Source organism: Phoxinus phoxinus, assembly GCF_949152265.1.
Source record: "Phoxinus phoxinus genome assembly, chromosome: 25".
In the NCBI taxonomy this organism is placed as follows: Eukaryota; Metazoa; Chordata; class Actinopteri; order Cypriniformes; family Leuciscidae; genus Phoxinus; species Phoxinus phoxinus.
In genome coordinates this window covers 25,650,884-25,675,883 of record NC_136900.1, presented here as the reverse complement: position 1 = coordinate 25,675,883, position 25,000 = coordinate 25,650,884, and the positions used below count along the sequence as shown (strand labels likewise).

General features: G+C 47.8%; 1 protein-coding gene across 2 annotated transcripts in view; it reads right to left on the bottom strand.

The window, feature by feature from the left end:
• cntn1a (contactin 1a) overlaps nucleotides 1-25,000 on the bottom strand; it is a 71,750-nt gene that overhangs the window by 2,360 nt on the left and 44,390 nt on the right. For both annotated transcript variants that reach the window (XM_079603336.1, XM_079603337.1), the window contains exons 11-22: nucleotides 21,848-21,968; nucleotides 21,561-21,708; nucleotides 16,584-16,711; nucleotides 16,104-16,276; nucleotides 15,488-15,632; nucleotides 12,748-12,906; nucleotides 12,229-12,378; nucleotides 10,929-10,999; nucleotides 9,984-10,218; nucleotides 9,620-9,907; nucleotides 7,598-7,716; nucleotides 7,035-7,188 (exon numbers count right to left, since the gene is read on the bottom strand). In XM_079603336.1, coding sequence (XP_079459462.1) covers nucleotides 7,035-7,188; nucleotides 7,598-7,716; nucleotides 9,620-9,907; nucleotides 9,984-10,218; nucleotides 10,929-10,999; nucleotides 12,229-12,378; nucleotides 12,748-12,906; nucleotides 15,488-15,632; nucleotides 16,104-16,276; nucleotides 16,584-16,711; nucleotides 21,561-21,708; nucleotides 21,848-21,968 — 1,891 coding nt within the window. The remainder of the gene's footprint in view (nucleotides 1-7,034; nucleotides 7,189-7,597; nucleotides 7,717-9,619; nucleotides 9,908-9,983; nucleotides 10,219-10,928; nucleotides 11,000-12,228; nucleotides 12,379-12,747; nucleotides 12,907-15,487; nucleotides 15,633-16,103; nucleotides 16,277-16,583; nucleotides 16,712-21,560; nucleotides 21,709-21,847; nucleotides 21,969-25,000) is intronic.

The following is a 25,000-nucleotide window of genomic DNA, read 5'->3' as shown; positions in this document are numbered from 1 at the left end:
CCTTAGACCCATCCAGTGCAAACTGAATGCATGAGGGATGTACTGACAGCGCATGGAGATCACCAACGCGCTTTGCCGATGCCAGCGCCAGCAACAGGGCTGTTTTGTAAGACAGCATTTTTAGATCCAATGATTCTAAGGGCTCAAATGGGGGTCCACACATAGCCTCCAACACCACAGTCAAATCCCATGATGGTACCATCGACTTTGTGACGGGTTTCAGCCGTCTCGCTCGCGGGCGCGTTTTGCTCGGTTTTTTTTACATAGCAGCAAAATAGACCTAAAATACTCCGTCAGTTTTGGTCATACAGCCTTAAGAAATGTGAAAAAATAAGCTGTTAAATGTCTACTTTTTTATGTGTCCACTTACAATCGAAATAAAACATTGTGCTTTTGTAAAATAAAGAAAGTAAACAGGGAGTGCTTTCTGCCTCTCTGTCTCCGTGAACTTTTTTTCTGAAGCACTTCTCTAAACTCAAACAAAACTCAGCGAATACTATTCACTCAGACATGAGCTATATATCTCTGTAATCATTTAAGTGTGTAGTTTTAAATTATCTAATTCAAAACTAAAAGAAATATTCTCTGTTTATGTAATCTATATATAAAGAGCGAGAGATCAGCCGTTCTCATTATCGTTCTGGCAGCTCATTACTCTGCTAATGTGACACGCCCATCGAGAGCGCGCGCTATTCAAACGCAGATCTGAAGCAACACATGCAAACCAGTCAACGCCCACAACAGCTGGATAACACACTCGCTGTGAGGAATAATAATATCGTGATAATCCTGGAAATGTTACCTCAAACGTGCTAGAGTAGCCTAACAACGGATCCAGCTGCAGATCATCAGTAAGTGCTTTGTTCTAATCGCGATATGAAATGGTGTCTGTAAACCGCAAAAGACTGTTTAAATGTGAATCGCGTTTCTGTGTTTGAATGAATGAACGGCACAGACTCATGTTGTTGTTTACTACAGCTCGCTCGTGTCTGTGTGTGAATGAAACTATCTATATTGCCTACTGAGATGAGTAAAAATCGACTGAATACGTTGAAATAAAATGTCTTTGTATAAGCAACATATTAAACTGCAAATTAACATTTATGCCTTAATATATATTAGCCTATAAAAGACAATATGTTACAGACTAAATATGAAAGACAACATTTCGTTTTGGATAGATTATAAAGTTTTACTGCCACATCAAAACCTAATTTACAAGGTGCAAACAAAATCTTAAAATATCAATATAAGCCTTGTCTTTAAATTATTTTTGTGTTTTATTAGTGACAAATTTGGGGAGAGGATAGCCTACATCCAAAACTTTCTGAAAATACGAATGAGAATTAACTGCACAATTACTAGAAATGTTTACCTTGGATATTATACAATTTGCAAGCATACACAGTTTGTGGAAAAATACACTTTTTTCAAGATGTTTCCAACTCTGAACCAATTCTGTAGTAATATATATATATATTATATATATATATATGTATGTGTATGTGTGTGTGTGTGTGTATATATATATATATATATATATATATGTGTGTGTGTGTATGTATATATATATATAGGCCTATGTGTGTGTGTGTATGTGTGTGTGTGTTGTCTTTGCATCTTGTGGCTCAGTGACACCTATGAATTGCTCATTAGTATGCAGCATTAGCAGGTCTTTGTCTTCTCTCAGGTGTGAATGAGGACATTATTCATGACCTTGTTGGATCATTCACGCCCACCTGCATATTGCCTTTCCAAACAAAAAGTGTCTTACAAAATTTAAATCAATCTATTGTTTAATGTGAACGATTAGCCCGGATGATTTTCAGATCATTTTAAAGTAAACACTTTAGCCGACAACATCCATTAGTCAAAAGTATTGTGGGAATATGTGAAGTTGGTCGTTTGTGGTCTTATATCAGACAATTTAAGTTTGAGTTTTTTGAATAACCACGCATAAATAATATTCTCTCAAAAATGCAAACATGTACATACATGTTGCTCACATATTATGATAGACATGTTCGTGCTAAATAGAGTGTAATTACACCTTTGCCATTAATATGTTTATAAGCAACTGAAAAAAATACAAATATCAGGTCATGTCAAAACATCTCAAGGACCCCAAAAATACCTTAGACTCCAGAGGGTTAAGGAACCGAACGGCCAGTGGGTGCGCGCTCGGCGCGGCCCCATTAATGCCCTCGTGACAGGCCGAAATGGCAGCTAAGTACACTTTCAGAGTGGAATGTGAGCGACCTTCCTCAAACAATTCCTGGAGAAAAGTCGATATTCCTGCAATCGGGCATTGACATGGCGATATTGACTTTTGTCCGCACCACTGTTCAAATATGTGCCATTTCAACGCGTAAAGTCCCCTCGTTGAAGGTGCCCTAGCACTCTGTATCGTGGCCACAACATTGATTGGGAGACCTGCTGCTATTAGATTGTCCCTCTCAGTGGGTAGGCCCATAGATGCCACAATTCCGGTCGCGGATGTAGAATCTGACCTCCTGCTTGGGACAGCAGGTCCCTGCATTGGGGAAGACACCACGGTGTCCCTGACAGCAGCGTCATGATGCCGGTGTACCACGTTTTCGTTGGCCAGCACGGGGCCACTAAAATTAGTGACAGACCCTCCTGGCGTACTCTGTCCAGAGTGGGCTGTATCAGGTCTACCGGCGGAAACGCGTACAGTAGAGTTTTGGGCCATGAATGAGACAGCGCGTCTACCCCCAGCGGGGCGCTGCTGTCTGCTATCGAAAAGAACAGCGGACAGTGTGTGTTTTCCCTGGACGCAAACAGATCGACCTTGGCCCTGCCGAAACGATCCCAAATCTGTGCCACTATTCTCGGGTGCAAACGCCATTCCCTGACCTGGGGTCCTCCCCTGGATAGCAGGTCTGCTCCGCTATTCAGGCGGCCCGGCACATGCACTGCTCTGAGCGACGCCAAGTGTTCGCTGGCCCATATTAGGAGTGCCTGAGTCAGTTGCAGCAATGGAAGAGAGCGGGTGCCCCCTTGTCTGTTTATGTATGACATTACTGTCGTGTTGTCTGTTCTGACTAACACATGTTTGTCGCGTAGACGCTACACAAAGTGTTTCAGTGCCAGAAAAACTGCCTGCAACTCCAAGTAATTTATATGACGCTCCTTCAGTGCTGACGACCATTCCCCTTTTACGGAGTTCCCCTGACATAGAGCTCCCCATCCATGTAGTGACGCATCTGTCGTCACTACTATCCGTGATGTGACTCTGCCTAGGGGAATCCCCTCTGTCAACAGACCCGGGGATCCCCAGGGAACGAGAGCCCGAACGCACGTTGGCGTTATCGTCACTTGTCTGTTCAAATGCCGTGTGACATTCAGACCAGAGCTCAGCGCCCACCTTTGGAATGCCCGCATAAAGAGGAGACCCAGCCGAACGACTGCTATTATTGAGGCCATCAACCCCAGCAGCCTCAACACTGTATGAAAACGTACTCGCCTTTCCAATCGAAAAAGACCCAGGCAGCTGCGAAAATTTTCAGCTCTTTGAAGTCACAGCATAGCTGTGTTCTTTACCGAATCTATCTCTAAACCGAGATATGAAATCCGCTGATATGGAACCAGGGAGCTCTTCTTGAGATTTATCAAAAATCCCAGAGCTCATAGATGGGACACAAGGGCTTGTGCTGCTTGTTCCCTGTTGAGTAGATCGTCCAGATAGGCGAATACCCTCATGCCTTGATGACGCAGCGGAGTCAGTGCCGCTTCTGCACACTTCGTGAATGTGCGCGGCGCAAGGGATAACCCGAACGGCAGGACCAGAAACTCGTATGCAATCCCCTCGAAGGAGAACCTCAGAAATTTTCTGTGATCCGGGTGAATTGTGACATGAAAGTATGCATCGGTCAAATCCACCGATGTGTACCATTCCCGGGGACGCAGGGAGGATAGCAGATGACGTACTGTCAGCATTTTGAACTGGTAACGTCGGAGGTGCTTGTTTAACTGCCGTAAATCCAGAATCGGGCGCAAGCCCCCATTTTTCTTTGGGAGGAGGAAGTAACGGCTGTAAAACCCTTCCTCTACTTTTCCCTGTGGAACCACCTGAATTGCAGTTTTGCTGAGAAGTACACGAATTTCCTCTCTTAATACTGGGGAAACCTCCCCCGATACTGACGTCGTAATTACCCCGCCGAAACGGGGGGGGGCGTGAGAGGAACTGCAGCCGGTAGCCGCACTGAATCGTGCGAAGAACCCATGGTGTTGGTGCGCATGCACGCCACCGGTCCAGGTTGACAGCGAGGATCCCCGGCATGATTGGGGAAACCCCCACCTCTCTTACTGAGCATTGCTGGATATGACATATCTCTGCATTTACCCCTTTTGACAATACATGGTTCACTTCTGGTGATTCTAAAACATTTTGATTGTTCTGACAAATCAATACATGAGGCATCGTATGATTGTTTTGACAAATCAACACATGAAGCTTTGTATGCTGAACACAACTTTTCTTTATTGAAATTGAACTTAAAGGTGAACCCGCTCTTTTGCAGGGTTTCTTCTTTACTGAGAGAAGAAGGCGGCTGCCTCCGGGCCGATGATCCTCCCTCGATTGTGAGCTAGGAATTTGGCCGTCCCCTCCTTCCTGCGGAGAAAAAATTCTCTCTTTCCCGACCCTACCTGCTGTTTGGGATGTGTGTGCGACTGTGCGTGCGCTCGCCCAGCCTCCCAAGCGTTGGCCCTAGGCGCTGTAGCTGCAGCGGGCCTCTTAGCTGGTGGTGGTCGAGAAGACGCCCTAAAACTCGGCTGTGCCGCTGACTGTGTTGGTCTATTATACCTTCGAGGCATTGAACCCCTGAGCGATTCCGCCTGTTTCTTAGAGTTCTCAAAACGCGCTTGAAACGTGTCGAGACCCTCTCCAAATAGACCCGTCGTGGAGATCGGTGCGCCGAGGAACGCATTCCGATCACGTTCCGGCAAGTTCGCCAGAGTCAACCATAGGTGACGCTGAGCCACCACTGTACTGGCCATCGCATGACCCAAGGACACTAACGCACAACGTGTTGTACGTAGTATGTAGTCAGCCGTGGATCGCACCTCCCCCATGAGCTCGTCAACCGGTCTTCCCCCTGATATGGCCTCGCTGAGTTCCCCCAAGCAAATAGCCTGATAAGTTTGTAGCAAGGACATAGTACTCAAGGCTCTAGCTGCGCCGGCCTGATCACCATAAATCCTGCTAAGTTGCTTGTACGAGAACCTACACGGTCCTGACGGAAGCGTGGGGATGCCTGCGATACCGCTGTTTTGCATTGGAGCCAGGTATGTCGCAAGCGAATGCTCCATTGGAGGGGCTGACATTAACCCCGCTTCTTGTGCTCCGTCGAGGTCGGTGAACTTACCCATCCCTGGCACGGAAGAAAGAGGAGACATGGGTTTTGACCATAAAGCTGTAAGCTCCGCCAAACAGTCAGGGTAAAGCGGCAGATGCGTCCTTACCACTGTTTGTACCTGCGACAAATAGAACCCACCGAAGCGCAAGTTTTTCTGAACCGGGGGAGGGGCTGGCCATTCCACCGACAGCTTTGCCGCTGCCCTCCGATATAGTTCAATGAAAGGCTCCTCCATGAACTCACTTCCACCCGTCGCCCCAGAAGGTGAGGGGGAAGACGCGACCTGCCCCAGTTGGAAATTATCATCAAAGAATTCCTCGCCCGCTTCAAGCGAGACAGAGTCCTCCTCCCGACACTCCAGTTCCTGATTAAACCCCGGGGCTACCCCGGGCACATTGTCAAAATCATCCATGACTTCCCCGGCTTCCATACGGTCGCCCCAAGTCCCTGTGGCTTCTTCAAAGACGGCTAGTGCCGAATCGGAAACAGCACGCACCGTGCCTGTCCGCTGTACCCTCGAGCACTCGCTCAACAAATGCTACACGCCGCTCAAGTGTAGAACGACGAAGCTGCCGGCAGTGTACACGTGCTGCGGGGTTGGAGAGAGCCAGCTTGGCGTGGACAATCCCCAAACACACCGGACAGTGCTCGTGAGTATCTTTTTCGGATAACAAGTAGCCACATGTCATTGGACATGGGCGCAAATTCTTATTTTTAGCCATTTTTCTACGAGAAAAAGATGTATCAGCTTTTTGTTAGCAATGCTAAACTTAATGCTTTACACACTTTTCTTCGTTTACGTTTCGACAGGACTCACCACCGTGGGTGTTTGTCCTACGAAACTGTGGCGTGATGGCGTTCTAGCAGCACGGTGAAGAGCTGGACTGAACAAAGGGGAATGACGCATTCGACTGCATTTGTATGCTGTGGACAGGTAGCCCCGCCCACGTCGTCATGCGTCATTTGCCTTTCAGGCGTGAATAAAGGTGTCTTCAGCAGATGGCGCTAGAGCGCGATATCCCCATAGTAATGTGTTGTACCGAGTTGACCGACTGAATGGGAACTGAGTTGAATCAAAACAGAACTGAACTGAATCAACATTGTACTGAACTGATTCTTACTGAACTGAGTTGAATCAAAACAGAACTGATTCATACTGAACTGAGTTGAATCAAAACAGAACTGAACTGATTCAACACTGAACTGAGTTGAATCAAAACAGAACTGAACTGAATCAACACTGACCTGAACTGATTCATACTGAACTGAGTTTAATCAAAACAGAACTGATTCATACTGAACTGAGTTGAATCAAAACAGAACTGAAGTGAATCAACACTGAACTGAGTTGAATCAAAACAGAACTGAACTGAATCAACACTGACCTAAACTGAATCAACACTGAAATGAATCAAAACAGAACTGAACTGAATCAACACTGAACTGAACTGAATCAACACTGTCCTGAACCAAATCATTGGCACATTTACTTTATTTCAAGTAACGAAAGTGTCTTTGGTTGTTTGATTGAATTCCATGTGATTCGCTCTGGATAAAAGCAAATGTTTAGAAATATAATGAGGAACTGCTCGTGAATGGTCACTTCGGTGTGCCGCTCCAGAACGGCGTCTCGGGAAGACAGGAGCGCTGTACCTGGGATCCGCATGTGTGCGACGGCCCCGTCCCCGCCCTCGCTGTGAGCGCGCACCTCCACCAGGTAATCCTCCTTCATCCGCGGCAGATCGATGGACTGCTTCTCTGTGGTGTACAGCATCCCGCTGAGCTGCCCCTCCTTCCGGTACAGGACCTGAGGGAGAACAGGGACAGGTCAACAGCTGAGTCCCAGCAGCAGCTTATGTCAGGGCGGGGCTATAACCTGTCACTTACATGAGATCAGCCAATAGCAAACCACAACCATCCAATCAGTTCCCCACAGACACAATCAAGCCCCGCCCACATGTGTTCTTGTTCCAGAGACACAATATAGGGAAGAACAATTTGTATATATTTGTATATATATCATATTTTATTAAAAACTGATGATGTAATTGTGAAAGGGAACACGTTCAGTGTTATTTTAGAAAGCATGAAACTAATATTATACCCAGTGATGTTCGCTAAAACTGGTGTGTGTGTATGGGTTGGTACACAGTACTGACTTCTGGTGACTTCACTGAGATATTGATAAGCATGTTCATCTGATCGCAGTGTCTGACCTTATATCCGGCCACGTTGGACTCGTTGGCCAGCGACTGCACCTTCTCCCAGCCGACGTTGATGGTCGTGCTGCTGTAGTGCTTCTTAGTGGTGAAGATCTTCGGAGGCTGACTGGGAGCTGAGGAACACCAGACCAGAAACATCTCAAGCTCATACTCGGCACATTCAGTTGCATGTATTCGGATACTGTATATATATATATATTTATTTAAAAAAACAAATTTATTTTTTTAGATTGACTGCACTTCTGACTCCTGGGGCCGTATCTTGCACCCAGCGCATTGGACTTTGTACACAACGCATGTATCATTCCTATTCTGCTACCGCGCACAGCGACTCTTCCCTCCACAGACGCACGTCGGTAAATTAGGGAATGAGCGATCCGCCGTTATAATAGCAATCCGCCGTTATAATAGCGATCCGCCGTTATAATAGCGATCCGCCGTTATAATAGCAATCCGCCGTTATAATAGCAATCCGCCGTTATAATAGCGATCCGCCGTTATAATAGCGATCCGCCGTTATAATAGCAATCCGCCGTTATAATAGCAATCCGCCGTTATAATAGCAATCAGCTTTTCTAATAGCAATCCGCCATTATAATAGCGATCCGCCGTTATAATAGCGATCCGCCGTTATAATAGCAATCCGCCGTTATAATAGCAATCCGCCGTTATAATAGCGATCCGCCGTTATAATAGCGATCCGCCACGGAACAAGCGCGCTGGCTCTTAAAGGGAATGTGAGAGGACGCTCTGATTGGTTTATTTCACGTTACGCCCAAACCACACCTATGAGTAATGAAGCGACTTCAGACCAACACATTTTAGATTTGCGTCGGCGCAAGAGTCGTTTATCCGCAGGTATAATAGCAACAGCGCCGGGATCCGCCCACAGAGTTACTTGCGTTTCGCGTTTGATACTTGCGTTTCAGAGCGTTACAATAGGGCCCATGGTCTTCATTCATCATATCAGGTCCTTGGGTCTTTAACTGTAAGGGCCCTATTTTAACGATCTGAAACGCAAGTGTCAAAGTGCAAAGCGCAAGTAACTTTGTGGCCGGATCCCGGCGCTGTTGCTATTTTCCCAGCGGGATAAATGACTCTTGCGCCCGACGCAAATGTAAAATGGGTTGGTCTGAAGTAGCTTCATTATTCATAGGTGTGGTTTGGGCGTAACGTGAAATAAACCAATCAGAGCGTCCTCTCACATTCCCTTTAAGAGCAGGCGCGCTTGTTCCATGGCGGATTGCTATTATAACGGCGGATTTGCCGGCGCACGCCAGGAGCGGTTCACAGCCGAGGAAACCGACGTTCTCGTCAGGGCCGTAAAACACAGAGAAGTGACATTGGGGATGATGGGAGAAATCCACCCAAATTAGGTTCGGTTAAACAGGCGTATAATTTGGGTAAATGTGTAGCCTAATCTAGATTTTTTTTTTTTTTTTATCTAGATAGATCTTTTTCACATCTTCACGGACACAACAATGATTTCCCTCGTGTGTTAATATTTTTCCTTGTAATAATGTATGATTTGCAAAAATGAAAACTGCTGCATCTGTTTATATTAGAGAATCAAAGTGGATGCGCGTGAACATTATGGCCAAGCACGCGCCCTTAAAATACCATATCACTAACGCGCAACGCGCCACTGTCTTTAGACTGTTTTTTTCCTGATCAATGGCGCAATTGCTTTCTAAAACTGGAAAATAGCACCATGGAAGTTTTGCGCCTGAACACGCCTTCTCTTTGCGCTGAACCTCCCCCGCGAGCGCAAGTTCATTCCCTAATTTACCGACGTGCGTCTGTGGAGGGAAAAGTCCGCTGTGCGCGGGTGCAAAATAGGAATGATACATGCGTCGGTGTTCAAAGTCAATTGCGCTGGGTGCAAGATAGGGCCCTAAATCTACAATCCCCACAATATATATATATGTGTGTGTGTGTGTGTGTGTGTGTATTGTTTTGACAATAAATACTGGTCTTTAGTACTCTGGACTGAGAGTTCAGTGTGGTCAGACTCACGGGCTTTCTTGGTGTGGATCTTGCGTCTCTGGCTGGCGGGTCCGTACCCGGCGCCGTTATACGCCCTCACCTCGATCAGGTAATGCGTGTCGGCCGTCATGTCGTCCAGGCGCGTGTGGTTCTCTCGACTCTGCACCGGAACCCACCGCACCGCCGCCTCGTTATCCAGCGCCTCCCTCCAGTACCGGATCTGGTAGCCCTGGACGTTCTGCACCGGCATCCAGGACACCATGGCTTGTGTGGCCGACAACGCTCTGGCCTCGGCGATGGTGGGAGCGTCTGCAGGAACTGAGACACACACACATCCGTCAGAACTTCTGCACCTGCATTACCTGTGCGGGTCCGACGCTGCGCAGTCGCTCACCGTCCTGCGCCGACTCGATGAAGGCGCTGATGCTGAACGGACCCTCGCCCTGACTGTTGAAGGCCTTCATCTTCACCTCGAACCTGCTGGACGGGGGGATTTTGGGGTCTTTGTGGACGTACTTCCGGGCCTGTGGATCGGTGACCGTCACCCGCAGCCACTCGGGGTCGTTCTGAGGCTTGAAGGCGATGATGTAGCCAAAGTTACTGCCGTAGTAGTACTGCGACTGGACCGGCTGCGGACCAGAACCACATCAGATCCAAAACACATCAGAACCAAAATCACATGAGAACCAAAACACATCAGAACCAAAACACATCAGAACCAAACCACATCAGAACCAAACCACATCAGAACCAAAATCACATCAGAACCAAAACACATCACCAGAACCATATCAGGACACGGCTCAGTTGCTTATTCACACTATATTAAGACAATACATTTTATGAAATGTTGCATAATTTAAATATGCAAATTAGGCGTTACCTAATTAAATATGCATTAATTTCCAGAACAGAAATCAGCCAGGTTCAAAATTCTGGTTTGGATTTGTTGATATATTAAAGGTTTTCCAGAGGGGATTTTGTTGTGTGTGAAGCTGCTGAAGTCTGACCCAAACTCACCGCCTTCACAGACTGAAATCGTTAAGTAAGGGATAATGTATAGCGAGGCGGTTGTTATAGCGAATACACCCCCGACGGGCTGATCGGGACCCGACGCGGAGTGTATTCGTTATAACAACCGCCTCGCTATACATTATCCCGTTTATTACATGGCTACCAAATGGCAACGCTTTGCCATCCAATCAATTCCCCACGGACAAAATCAAGCCCCGCCCACATGTGTTCTTGTTCCAGAAAGAATTGAAGATGAGTGTCAGGTGAAAATGACAAGAGAAAGTGTGTTTTGCTGTTATTCAGATGATAATGTGAGCTCTGGTACCGTCCATGTGATGGTGAGCTCACGACTGGCTCCGCCTCCTCCGCCGATGTCTGACGGAGCCACGACTGGCCCTACAGAGAGAGAGAGAGAGAGAGAGTCAAACACTACATACATGACGATGCTCACGGTTGCTTTGTAATACAGTTACTGTGTTCAGAATGCTTGTAATGACTGAACCCTGGGACCGATCGGCGGAGGCGGGACCATGGTGAGTGGTGGAGGAACCGGTGGAGCAGAGGGGCTGATGGTCCAGGGCGACATCGCAGGAAGACTGGCACCGAGCTGTGCACTCGAACTGAGGCGGTGACTCGGATGACCGGGCGATGATGTGACGAGCGAGGATGAGGAGCCAGATGAAGCCGTAGGGGTGCAGGGTGAGGGCGCAGCCGGGAGTCCGATGTGGAAGCCCGACCTCCGGAGGCTGACCTGGAGAGACCAGGGAGCCCAGCAGAGCCTCCGGGCAGACGGGCCGTGAGCCGAGGCGATGGTGACGGGCTGACAGGCCCAGGTGGAGATATGGGGAAGCCCGAGGCGCAGAGGAGGAGCCGCACAGAGTGAGCTGAGGAAGGCAGAGCCGAGGAGCTGGACCACACCAGTGGTGCCGACGGACCCGAGGGACTGGCCATGACCAGCGGTGGAGACGGGATGAGGACAACAGGCAGGGATACGGGCAGAGGACTTCCGGACGGGACCGGCGAAGATGATGATGACTCGAGGGTAAGGACTTGAGGGAGCTGGATCCGCGGACCACAGGTCTATTAGGTCCAGGTCCACTCCTGGCTCTGAGGTGGACTTACCTGTCTGCGTCCACTCCGGGGCCTTGATGTTCTTCGGCTCTGGTTCCTCGATGATCTCCGTGGGCGCCTCGAGTTCGCGGGCTGTGAGGGAGTAGTACCCCAGCCACCAGCCACCCCAGGTACCCCAGCCACCCACGGTTCTCCGGGAGGAGGAGGAGGAGCAGCGTTGGTAAGTCACATTTAATTTTTCCGTTTTTGAGAGGTCGTTCTTCTGTAACGGCGTGGTGGTAATTGAAGGCACAAGATGAAGATGAAGATGAGGGTGAGCGCATAACACATTGTTTATTTATAAACCTCAGGCAGGACAGACACAACCAAAGCGAACATTAACGGGAACCGACAAGGGACTGAACAGAACAGGGAGTATAAATACACAGGATGAAATGAGGAAACTAACTAGACACAGGTGGAGGAAGATGAACCAATCAGGGACTAACGAGAACAGGCGCAGACAGAACATAACTGTGGCAGATCTGAGGTCAGTGAAGGCCAGCGGGACTCACGGGCTTCTCTGGTGGTGATGCGGGGCGAGGCGTCGCTCGGCGGGCCGGTGCCCAGTGTGTTGGTGGCCGTGACCCTGAACTCGTACTCCGTCCAGGGCGTCAGGTTTATCACTGTGGCCATTTCTGCATTGCCCTCCACATTCACTGGATCTGAAGACACAGAATCACTGCTTTAGACCCGTACTAGTGCTTTAATGAAGATCAGTAGCTGCGCTTCTGCTTCAATCTGAATGAACTAATTCTGATCGATAAATCCGAATGTAGAGTTTAGAATGTAGTGTTTATATGAATGCTAAAAAAGAAAAGTGATCGGGTTGATGTGCGTGTTTATATGTCACAAGCTTCTGATCGGGTTTAATATTTTGACATGCGCTCACTGCACGAATATACAGAGTTCCCCGCTGTTGTTGCACACTAACCATCCTCCTTTTCTTTTAAAAAAAGCAGACTTAATATTGATCTATTTCAATATTAGCTAGTGGTTGATGGACGTGCAGTAGATGTGTCTGGTGTTCTGACCGGTGGAGGCGTCTCTCCAGTCCGGCTCGCTCACGTCTCTGCACTGGACGCTGTATGTGGAGATGGGGCTCAGGTTATCGGTGCCGTGACTCCAGGTCACCCTCACACTGCTGGCCGTCACCTCGTCCACACGCACGCCCCCGGGAGGACCTGGGGGACCTGAGGAGGGGAGAGCCAGTGATATACACGTCTCCTCTCAACGATCTCTCAAACATTTCATCTCAAGGTTTTCTCATCACATGAGCTTCTGCAGCTCCAGACACTTACTGGACGACCACTACTGACTCATATGGGTGTTTATATTTACTTCAGTAAGGGTTAGCCATTTAGCACAAGCTGCACAATGTTTTGATGCTGACCAAACACTGTTGTGCAAATGAACGGCCAGAACACATTTAAAGTTTTCTGTTTTCTGTTAGAACGGTGTCGTGTTAGCGGCCCCTAAATTAATAACTAATTATCTTTAAAACGGAAGTGAATCATTCAAGAACTTACTTTAGCAGGACAATAATAAAAATAACTTTTTTTCTAGAGCAGCTGTAAAGCCTAATCTCTGTTACTGTAATCTCCTGTTACTGTAATCTCCTGTTACTGTAATCTCCTGTTACTGTAATCTCCTGTTACTGTGATCTCCTGTTACTGTGATCTCCTGTTACTGTAATCTCCTGTTACTGTAATCTCCTGTTACTGTAATCTCCTGTTACTGTAATCTCCTGTTACTGTAATCTCTGTTACTGTAAATTCCTGTTACTGTAAATTCCTGTTACTGTGATCTCCTGTTACTGTAATCTCCTGTTACTGTGATCTCCTGTTACTGTAATCTCCTGTTACTGTAATCTCCTGTTACTGTAATCTCCTGTTACTGTAATCTCCTGTTACTGTAATCTCTGTTACTGTAAATTCCTGTTACTGTAAATTCCTGTTACTGTGATCTCCTGTTACTGTAATCTCCTGTTACTGTGATCTCCTGTTACTGTAATCTCCTGTTACTGTAATCTCCTGTTACTGTAATCTCCTGTTACTGTAATCTCTGTTACTGTAATCTCCTGTTACTGTGATCTCCTGTTACTGTAATCTCCTGTTACTGTAATCTCTGATACTGTAATCTCCTGTTACTGTAATCTCCTGTTACTGTAATCTCTGTTACTGTAATCTCATGTTACTATAATATCCTGTCACTGTAATCTCCTGTTACTGTAATCTCTGTCACTGTAATCTCCTGTTACTGTAATCTCGTTTACTGTAATATCTGTTACTGTAATCTCTGTTACTGTAATCTTCTGTTACTGTAATCTCTGTTACTGTAATCTCCTGTTACTGTAATCTCCTGTTACTGTAATCTCCTGTTACTGTAATCTCTGTTTACAGTAATCTCTGTTACTGTAATCTCCTGTTACTGTAATCTCCTGTTACTGTAATCTCCTGTTACTGTAATCTCTGTTACTGTAATCTCCCGTTACTGTAATCTCCCGTTACTGTAATCTCCCGTTACTGTAATCTGTTACTGTAATCTCTGTTACTGTAATCTCTGTTACTGTAATCTCCTGTTACTGTAATCTCCTGTTATCACTGTAATCTCCTGTTACTGTAATCTCCCGTAACTGTAATCTCCCGTTACTGTAATCTCCCGTTACTGTAATCTCCCGTTACTGTAATCTCTGTTACTGTAATCTCCTGTTACTGTAATCTCCTGTTACTGTAATCTCTGATACTGTAATCTCCTGTTACTGTAATCTCCTGTTACTGTAATCTCCTGTTACTGTAATCTCTGTGACTGTAATCTCCTGTTACTGTCATCTCTGTTACTGTAATCTCCTGTTACTGTAATCTCTGTGACTGTAATCTCCTGTTACTGTCATCTCTGTTACTGTAATCTCCTGTTACTGTAATCTCCTATTACTGTAATCTCCTGTTACTGTAATCTCTGTGACTGTAATCTCCTGTTACTGTAATCTCTGTTACTGTAATCTCCTGTTACTGTAATCTCCTGTTACTGTAATCTCTGTTACTGTAATCTCCTGTTACTGTAATCTCCTGTTACTGCAATCTCCTGTTACTGCAATCTCCTGTTACTGTAATCTCCTGTTACTGTAATCTCCTGTTACTGTAATCTCCTGTTACTGCAATCTCCTGTTACTGTAATCTCCTGTTACTGTAATCTCCTGTTACTGTAATCTCCTGTTACTGTAATCTCTGTTACTGTAATCTCTGTTACTGTAATCTCTGTTACTGTAATCTCTGTTACTGTAATCTCCTGTTACTGTAATCTCCTGTTACTGTAATCTCCTGTTACTGTAATCTCCTGTTACTGTAATCTCCTGTTACTGTAATCTCCTGTTACTGTGATCTCCTGTTACTGCAATCTCCTGTTACTGTGATCTCCTGTTACTGTAATCTCCCGTTACTGTAATCTCCTGTTACTGTAATCTCCTGTTACTGTAATCTCCTGTTACTGTAATCTCCTGTTACTGTGATCTCCTGTTACTGTAATCTCCCGTTACTGTAATCTCCTGTTACTGTAATCTCCTGTTACTGTAATCTCCTGTTACTGCAATCTCCTGTTACTGCAATCTCCTGTTACTGTAATCTAAAAGCTGCAGTGAAACACTCTATATTGTTAAAGCGCTGTATAAATGAAGGTGACTTGACTAATATGTCATCCAATAAGAGATTTTCTGTCGCTCGACGTGTGCAGTAAAGCATTATGGGATACGGGAAACATCGGTTTGTGCCGTCTCACCTCGGACCACCAGCTCTGCAGCGGCCGTGACGTTGTCCACCGGCGTCTGAGCCGTACAGACGTATCGTCCCGCGTGTCTCAGCTGTGCGCTACTGATCAGCAGCTCTGAGCTCGACGTCCCGGCCTGACCGCCCTGATTCACATCCTGACCAACAACAATGGAAGATAAATACACAAGACTGTAACCATGAAGTGATTAAAGAGTCACCACAACCATAACGACAAAAAGGAACGATATCGCTGGAATCAGTCTCAGAATGAACAGTAAAAACATTGACAGCCAATCAGAATCCAAGCTGCTTTAAATAACCTGAGCATTTAAAGTGACAGGAGACAAAAATGCAGCGCTTATAATAAACAGAACATTTCCATGTGTTGGTGTGAACGCTAATATAGTTATCATCATAGTTAACTGTTCTCACAGTTCTTGTTATAGTTATCATCGTTCTTTAGAGTGATCATTACACTTATAGTCATCATTACAGTAACGGTTACGGTGTGTAGTATTATGGTTTCGGAGTGATCCTTAAGATCTGCTATTCTTCAAGTCTTGATTCATTAAACTAAATCCATAAATATGAAATGTTTGTTATCAGTATTATAGACTGAAGTTCACCATCTTGTGCTCGTAATGCTCTCCGTCTCGGTCGAAGTCGATGAGGTGCTCGTCGAGGGACCAGATGAAGGTGAGGTCAAGGGTCGGGTCATGTGACGCCGCACACTCCATCCTGGCGCTCTGGCCCGCGCTGATGTCAGCGTTCGACGGGGCCAGCGTGATCTTCGTGGCGTCTGAGGAGAGAACGAGACGCACGTCAAACACGACCAACTCCTCTGAACACAGCGACGGACAGACTCACCAGCGGCCGGATCGAATGCTCTGGTGTATTGATCACGCTCAGCTGTAGAGGTGTGTGTGTGTGTGTGTGTGTGTGTGTGTGTGTGTGTGTGTGTGTGTGTGTGTGTGGCAGGAGGGAACCAGATTACAGACGTCTCTGTTGACCTGAGGGAGCCTTTGGTCGGAAAGATTGAAGGCTATTCAGTCTGTCACACACACACACACACACACACACACAGTCGTTGTGTTGCCATGTCCTACCCGTGACTAACAGCGACCCGGTGCTGTTCGCTCGGCCTCGGTCGTTCTCCGCGAAGCACGTGTATCTGCCTTCGTCTGCCTTGGTGACGTTGAGCAGCTCCAGACTCCCGTCCGGCCGGATGAACACCCTGCGTGAGAGAGGAGAGGCTTGAGCCGGACGTGACGTGACGGAGTCGAGTCTGCTTTATTTACACAGCGCTGTCTACAGTACAGAGTGTGTCAGAGCCGCTTCACAGAGAGAGTGTGTCAGAGCCGCTTCACAGAGAGAGAGTGTGTCAGAGCCGCTTCACAGAGAGAGTGTGTCAGAGCCGCTTCACAGAGAGAGTGTGTGTCAGAGCCGCTTCACAGAGAGTGTGTGTCAGAGCCGCTTCACAGAGAGAGAGTGTGTCAGAGCCGCTTCACAGAGAGAGTGTGTGTCAGAGCCGCTTCACAGAGAGTGTGTGTCAGAGCCGCTTCACAGAGAGAGTGTGTGTCAGAGCCGCTTCACAGAGAGTGTGTGTCAGAGCCGCTTCACAGAGAGTGTGTGTCAGAGCCGCTTCACAGAGAGTGTGTGTCAGAGCCGCTTCACAGAGAGTGTGTGTCAGAGCCGCTTCACAGAGAGTGTGTGTCAGAGCCGCTTCACAGAGAGAGAGTGTGTCAGAGCCGCTTCACAGAGAGTGTGTGTCAGAGCCGCTTCACAGAGAGAGAGTGTGTCAGAGCCGCTTCACAGAGAGAGTGTGTGTCAGAGCCGCTTCACAGAGAGAGTGTGTCAGAGCCGCTTCACAGAGAGAGAGTGTGTCAGAGCCGCTTCACAGAGAGTGTGTGTCAGAGCCGCTTCACAGAGAGTGTGTGTCAGAGCCGCTTCACAGAGAGAGAGTGTGTGTCAGAGCCGCTTCACAGAGAGAGTGTGTGTCAGAGCCGCTTCACAGAGAGAGAGTGTGTCAGAGCCGCTTCACAGAGAGAGTGTGTCAGAGCCGCTTCACAGAGAGAGTGTGTGTCAGAGCCGCTTCACAGAGAGAGTGTGTGTCAGAGCCGCTTCACAGAGAGAGTGTGTGTCAGAGCCGCTTCACAGAGAGAGTGTGTCAGAGCCGCTTCACAGAGAGTGTGTCAGAGCCGCTTCACAGAGAGAGAGTGTGTCAGAGCCGCTTCACAGAGAGAGAGTGTGTCAGAGCCGCTTCACAGAGAGAGAGTGTGTCAGAGCCGCTTCACAGAGAGAGTGTGTCAGAGCCGCTTCACAGAGAGAGTGTGTCAGAGCCGCTTCACAGAGAGAGAGTGTGTCAGAGCCGCTTCACAGAGAGTGTGTGTCAGAGCCGCTTCACAGAGAGAGAGTGTGTCAGAGCCGCTTCACAGAGAGTGTGTGTCAGAGCCGCTTCACAGAGAGAGAGTGTGTCAGAGCCGCTTCACAGAGAGTGTGTGTCAGAGCCGCTTCACAGAGAGTGTGTGTCAGAGCCGCTTCACAGAGAGTGTGTCAGAGCCGCTTCACAGAGAGTGTGTGTCAGAGCCGCTTCACAGAGAGTGTGTGTCAGAGCCGCTTCACAGAGAGAGAGTGTGTCAGAGCCGCTTCACAGAGAGAGAGTGTGTCAGAGCCGCTTCACAGAGAGTGTGTGTCAGAGCCGCTTCACAGAGAGAGAGTGTGTCAGAGCCGCTTCACAGAGAGTGTGTGTCAGAGCCGCTTCACAGAGAGTGTGTGTCAGAGCCGCTTCACAGAGAGTGTGTCAGAGCCGCTTCACAGAGAGTGTGTGTCAGAGCCGCTTCACAGAGAGTGTGTGTCAGAGCCGCTTCACAGAGAGAGTGTGTGTCAGAGCCGCTTCACAGAGAGTGTGTGTCAGAGCCGCTTCACAGAGAGTGTGTGTCAGAGCCGCTTCACAGAGAGAGAGTGTGTCAGAGAGAGAGTGTGTGTCAGAGCCGCTTCACAGAGAGAGTGTGTCAGAGCCGCTTCACAGAGAGAGAGTGTGTCAGAGCCGCTTCACAGAGAGTGTGTGTCAGAGCCGCTTCACAGAGAGTGTGTGTCAGAGCCGCTTCACAGAGAGTGTGTGTCAGAGCCGCTTCACAGAGAGTGTGTGTCAGAGCCGCTTCACAGAGAGAGTGTGTGTCAGAGCCGCTTCACAGAGAGTGTGTGTCAGAGCCGCTTCACAGAGAGTGTGTGTCAGAGCCGCTTCACAGAGAGAGAGTGTGTCAGAGAGAGAGTGTGTGTCAGAGCCGCTTCACAGAGAGAGTGTGTCAGAGCCGCTTCACAGAGAGAGTGTGTCAGAGCCGCTTCACAGAGAGAGTGTGTCAGAGAGAGAGTGTGTGTCAGAGCCGCTTCACAGAGAGAGTGTGTCAGAGCCGCTTCACAGAGAGAGTGTGTGTCAGAGCCGCTTCACAGAGAGTGTGTGTCAGAGCCGCTTCACAGAGAGTGTGTGTCAGAGCCGCTTCACAGAGAGTGTGTGTCAGAGCCGCTTCACAGAGAGAGAGTGTGTCAGAGCCGCTTCACAGAGAGAGAGTGTGTCAGAGCCGCTTCACAGAGAGAGTGTGTGTCAGAGCCGCTTCACAGAGAGAGTGTGTGTCAGAGCCGCTTCACAGAGAGAGTGTGTGTCAGAGCCGCTTCACAGAGAGAGTGTGTCAGAGCCGCTTCACAGAGAGAGTGTGTCAGAGCCGCTTCACAGAGAGAGTGTGTCAGAGCCGCTTCACAGAGAGAGAGTGTGTCAGAGCCGCTTCACAGAGAGAGTGTGTGTCAGAGCCGCTTCACAGAGAGTGTGTGTCAGAGCCGCTTCACAGAGAGAGTGTGTCAGAGCCGCTTCACAGAGAGTGTGTGTCAGAGCCGCTTCACAGAGAGAGTGTGTCAGAGCCGCTTCACAGAGAGAGAGTGTGTCAGAGCCGCTTCACAGAGAGAGAGTGTGTCAGAGCCGCTTCACAGAGAGTGTGTGTCAGAGCCGCTTCACAGAGAGAGTGTGTCAGAGCCGCTTCACAGAGAGAGTGTGTCAGAGCCGCTTCACAGAGAGTGTGTGTCAGAGCCGCTTCACAGAGAGTGTGTGTCAGAGCCGCTTCACAGAGAGTGTGTGTCAGAGCCGCTTCACAGAGAGTGTGTGTCAGAGCCGCTTCACAGAGAGTGTGTGTCAGAGCCGCTTCACAGAGAGAGTGTGTGTCAGAGCCGCTTCACAGAGAGTGTGTGTCAGAGCCGCTTCACAGAGAGTGTGTGTCAGAGCCGCTTCACAGAGAGAGAGTGTGTCAGAGAGAGAGTGTGTGTCAGAGCCGCTTCACAGAGAGAGTGTGTCAGAGCCGCTTCACAGAGAGAGAGTGTGTCAGAGCCGCTTCACAGAGAGTGTGTGTCAGAGCCGCTTCACAGAGAGTGTGTGTCAGAGCCGCTTCACAGAGAGTGTGTGTCAGAGCCGCTTCACAGAGAGAGTGTGTGTCAGAGCCGCTTCACAGAGAGTGTGTGTCAGAGCCGCTTCACAGAGAGTGTGTGTCAGAGCCGCTTCACAGAGAGTGTGTGTCAGAGCCGCTTCACAGAGAGTGTGTGTCAGAGCCGCTTCACAGAGAGAGAGTGTGTCAGAGAGAGAGTGTGTGTCAGAGCCGCTTCACAGAGAGAGTGTGTCAGAGCCGCTTCACAGAGAGAGTGTGTCAGAGAGAGAGTGTGTGTCAGAGCCGCTTCACAGAGAGTGTGTGTCAGAGCCGCTTCACAGAGAGAGAGTGTGTCAGAGCCGCTTCACAGAGAGTGTGTGTCAGAGCCGCTTCACAGAGAGTGTGTGTCAGAGCCGCTTCACAGAGAGAGTGTGTCAGAGCCGCTTCACAGAGAGAGTGTGTGTCAGAGCCGCTTCACAGAGAGAGTGTGTCAGAGCCGCTTCACAGAGAGAGTGTGTCAGAGCCGCTTCACAGAGAGAGTGTGTCAGAGCCGCTTCACAGAGAGTGTGTGTCAGAGCCGCTTCACAGAGAGAGTGTGTCAGAGCCGCTTCACAGAGAGTGTGTGTCAGAGCCGCTTCACAGAGAGAGTGTGTCAGAGCCGCTTCACAGAGAGTGTGTGTCAGAGCCGCTTCACAGAGAGAGTGTGTGTCAGAGCCGCTTCACAGAGAGAGAGTGTGTCAGAGCCGCTTCACAGAGAGAGTGTGTCAGAGCCGCTTCACAGAGAGTGTGTGTCAGAGCCGCTTCACAGAGAGTGTGTGTCAGAGCCGCTTCACAGAGAGTGTGTGTCAGAGCCGCTTCACAGAGAGAGAGTGTGTCAGAGCCGCTTCACAGAGAGTGTGTGTCAGAGCCGCTTCACAGAGAGTGTGTGTCAGAGCCGCTTCACAGAGAGAGAGTGTGTCAGAGCCGCTTCACAGAGAGAGAGTGTGTCAGAGCCGCTTCACAGAGAGTGTGTGTCAGAGCCGCTTCACAGAGAGAGTGTGTCAGAGCCGCTTCACAGAGAGTGTGTGTCAGAGCCGCTTCACAGAGAGAGAGTGTGTCAGAGCCGCTTCACAGAGAGTGTGTGTCAGAGCCGCTTCACAGAGAGAGAGTGTGTCAGAGCCGCTTCACAGAGAGAGAGTGTGTGTCAGAGCCGCTTCACAGAGAGAGAGGACAATAGTCCAGCTTAAGCAAGGTCAGTGATGCTTCATTTCTGTTGTAAAGAAGTTATTAATTTAATTTAATTATAAATTAAGTTATGCTCTGGAGAAAACTACTCGTTACTACCGTTCCCTGAGAGAGGAGCGAGTATAGCGGAGCTACTGTACACACACTCCCTCTCCTCGCTTTACTGAAGCACTTACCGTAACGTGTAAATGCGTGTAGCTAACGTAACTCAACATTAGCTAGCGCACAGGCCACGCAGTGCTGGCGGAACAACACATTAGCGGAGCGGAGCGGATCATGTGGCATCTTTTCCAGAAAACTTCTTGCACAAAATAAATCCAAGCACTTTCAGGGACCCGTGTCTGTGTGTGTTTATTTTCAAAAACTTTCCTTGACATTTGTTTTTCACATTCACAAACTTTCGTTCACAAAACGTTCTGGGAGCCCTGGTGGTGAGAGGTGGTGACCTCTGACCTGCTGGAGTTGTGCAGGAGCTCGGTCCCCTTGCTCCAGGAGACGCGGGGTCTCGGCGCCGCTCTGGGTCTGCAGTCGAACACCACACGCCCGTTCCTGGCCACCAGCTGAGCCTTCACTGGGGTCCAGTCGAACGCCGGAGCGCCGGCTGAGGGAACACACACACACGCGCACACACACACACACACACACACACACACAGTCAATGGAGGAACATCTGCACCTGAGGCTGAGCCCTAAAGCTCCCGATGACCTCTGACCCCGTCGACCAATCAGAGTTAGCTCACCGAACACGCGCAGCTCGGCGTTGGCGTAGATCACGCCGTGCCGGTTCTCGGCGATACACTGATACACGGCCGAATCCTCGAACGCCAGATCCGTGAAGCGCAGCTCGTGGCTCTTGATGAACTGATGGAGAGAATGGAGAACGGATCAACACATTACAGTTTTTTTCGATTGCTAAACGACAGTGAGCACAACTGGAGCTACATGTGCAAAACTCTAACTACAGTCTGCACAGCAGCAGTTCATGTGGACCAAACTCGTGTTCGTTTTTCATTGCTTGAACACAGTTTTCAAAACTCTACACACTTATCACATGACTTTAACCACAACCTGCACAACACTGTGGATTTACAGCACTTTGTTCAAATGCTAACACACTGCTGTCAAAACTGTGAACCACACATTCACAACAGAACAGATTTCAGCCTTGTGTCTGTCAAACACTGCTGATGGCAACTTCAGCCGAGACAGGAGAGAGTTACATCCTTACAGTAAATGAGAACATTACAGGAATATATTTTCTATTGCAATTATAGAATATTTACACAGATATATATTACAGTAAGTTTGACTGTAAAATATATTTGTATTATATAATATACAACAGGACCCAAAGGCTGGCCCCAACAGGAGGAAGAGGAAAAATATATTTTCAGATGCGCAGGAAAATGCTATTGTTGACATGGTTGTTGTCAACAATGCAATAAAACTGCGGGAGATTCGAGATAGAGTGCTGGCTGATAATGATATATGTGAAAATGTTAATTCTGTCAGCACAACAACTATTGCTCGAGTCCTACAGAAACACCAAGTTACAATGTAACAGTTATACACTGTACCGTTCGAGAGAAACAGTGAACGGGTAAAAGAGCAAAGATACCAATATGTCCAGGTAAGACGTCTGAGGTTACACACACAGCAGAACAGGGGGAGCCAGTAAGAAACCCCCAAGTTTTTGTCATAGTTTGTGATACCGTTGCTTTTCACCGCTCTGCAGCTGTCACAGATTGGTTTGCAGCACATCGCAGATTTATGGTTTTGTACCTGCCTGCATATTCACCCTTCCTCAACCCAATAGAGGAGTTGTTCTCTGCCTGGAGGTGGTAAGTGTTTGGTCACCACCACCCACATGACCAAATGTCTCTTTGGAAGCCATGCGTGCCGGATGTGAGGACACGAGTGCAGAGGACAGGGATGGATAAGGCACTCCAGAAGGTGCAGGGCGAGAGAGAACATTAGATGTGATGTTGATGAACACCTGTGGCCTGATGCTGGAGAGAGGCAGGATTAGCCCCGCAATTATTTATTACTGTACTTTTAGTTCTACCAGAAAGACTCGGGAGAATAGATACTCGATAATTATGCATTTATTAACAGCCCAGCAAGCCACATGCAATAAGTTCTTTGGCGTAGGCCCCGTCCGTAACTCGCAATCCGAGGGTACAGATTCAGCATTTCCCGCCTGAAGATGGCGGGGGCGCAGCCGACCCCCAATGCGGTATTGGAAGGGACCATCCTGGTGGTGGTGGGGAGGTTGAAGGGGAAATCCTATGGTGATAGGAGGGATGGACTGAGGAACCCATCTCTTGCTGGAGGGGAGAAATCATCTTGGTGGTGGTGGGGTGGATGGAGGTGAGTGAAGCGTCAGCATCTGCGAACTCAGACAAGTGTAAGTACGGGTCTTTTATACTTCTAGTATTAAAACGTGATTGGATAGATGAGAAGATAATCAATGACGCAACAATTGAGTCTTCCCAGCAGAACTTACGCTAAAGCTTCCATTTTCTACCTTTTTTTTTCTCATTACTGTAATTCTGTAAATTACTACAGACTATTGAAGCAAACTGCTCATTTTCATTTACCTTAAAGAATTGTTATGTTCTAAAAATGTAAATAAATCATGTGAAAGAATGTCACTCTTTTCTTTGAAGAAAATGTTACTTTGTATGAAGTCACTGAAATTGTTCAAACTGTAAAGATGAAAAGTTAGTATTTTCTGTATCGGTGTTTGATGCTAGTGTTTTTACTCTCAGTGTGTTCTGAGTGACAGTGTGTGTTATCTCAGTGAGGGTTGTGTAGTGTTTTTACTCTCAGTGTGTTCTGAGTGACAGTGTGTGTTATCTCAGTGAGGATTGTGTAGTGTTTTACTCTCAGTGTGTTCTGAGTGACAGTGTGTGTTATCGCAGTGAGGGTTGTGTAGTGTTTTACTCTCAGTGTGTTCTGAGTGACAGTGTGTGTTATCTCAGTGAGGGTTGTGTAGTGTTTTACTCTCAGTGTGTTCTGAGTGACAGTGTGTGTTATCTCAGTGAGGGTTGTGTAGTGTTTTACTCTCAGTGTGTTCGAGTGACAGTGTGTGTTATCTCAGTGAGGGTTGTGTAGTGTTTTACTCTCAGTGTGTTCGAGTGACAGTGTGTGTTATCTCAGTGAGGGTTGTGTAGTGTTTTACTCTCAGTGTGTTCTGAGTGACAGTGTGTGTTATCTCAGTGAGGGTTGTGTAGTGTTTTACTCTCAGTGTGTTTGAGTGACAGTGTGTGTTATCTCAGTGAGGGTTGTGTAGTGTTTTTACTCTCAGTGTGTTCTGAGTGACAGTGTGTGTTATCTCAGTGAGGATTGTGTAGTGTTTTACTCTCAGTGTGTTCTGAGTGACAGTGTGTGTTATCTCAGTGAGGGTTGTGTAGTGTTTGGCTGCACTGAGCCTGTTGTGAGCCGTGTGTTAAGAGTTGTGTTGCTTGGAGTGAGTTTTGCAGGTGATGTGAACTGTTTAGCTCAGGTGACTGTTGGTAGTGCAGACTGTAGTTAGAGTTTTGCACATGTAGCTCCAGTTGTGCTCACTGTCGTTTAGCAATCGAAAAAAACTGTAATAACATACCTCATAAACATCATATTCATATATCATCCGCCTCTGTGTTCATCTATTGATTTTATTCAATAAAATAAAATAAAAACAATAATACAAAGTCATTAAAATTAAAATATATTTTTTTTTATTAAAAGTTACTATAAATGAAGTGAAGACACTGATAATCTGTCATTATTGTTCCGTCAGAAGTCATGTTTGATTGGCATTCTGCGAGTTGCGGGTCGCTAACACACTTCAGGTGTGTGTGTGTGTGTGTGTGTGTGTGTGTGTGAGCACCATCTGCTGTGACTCTTAT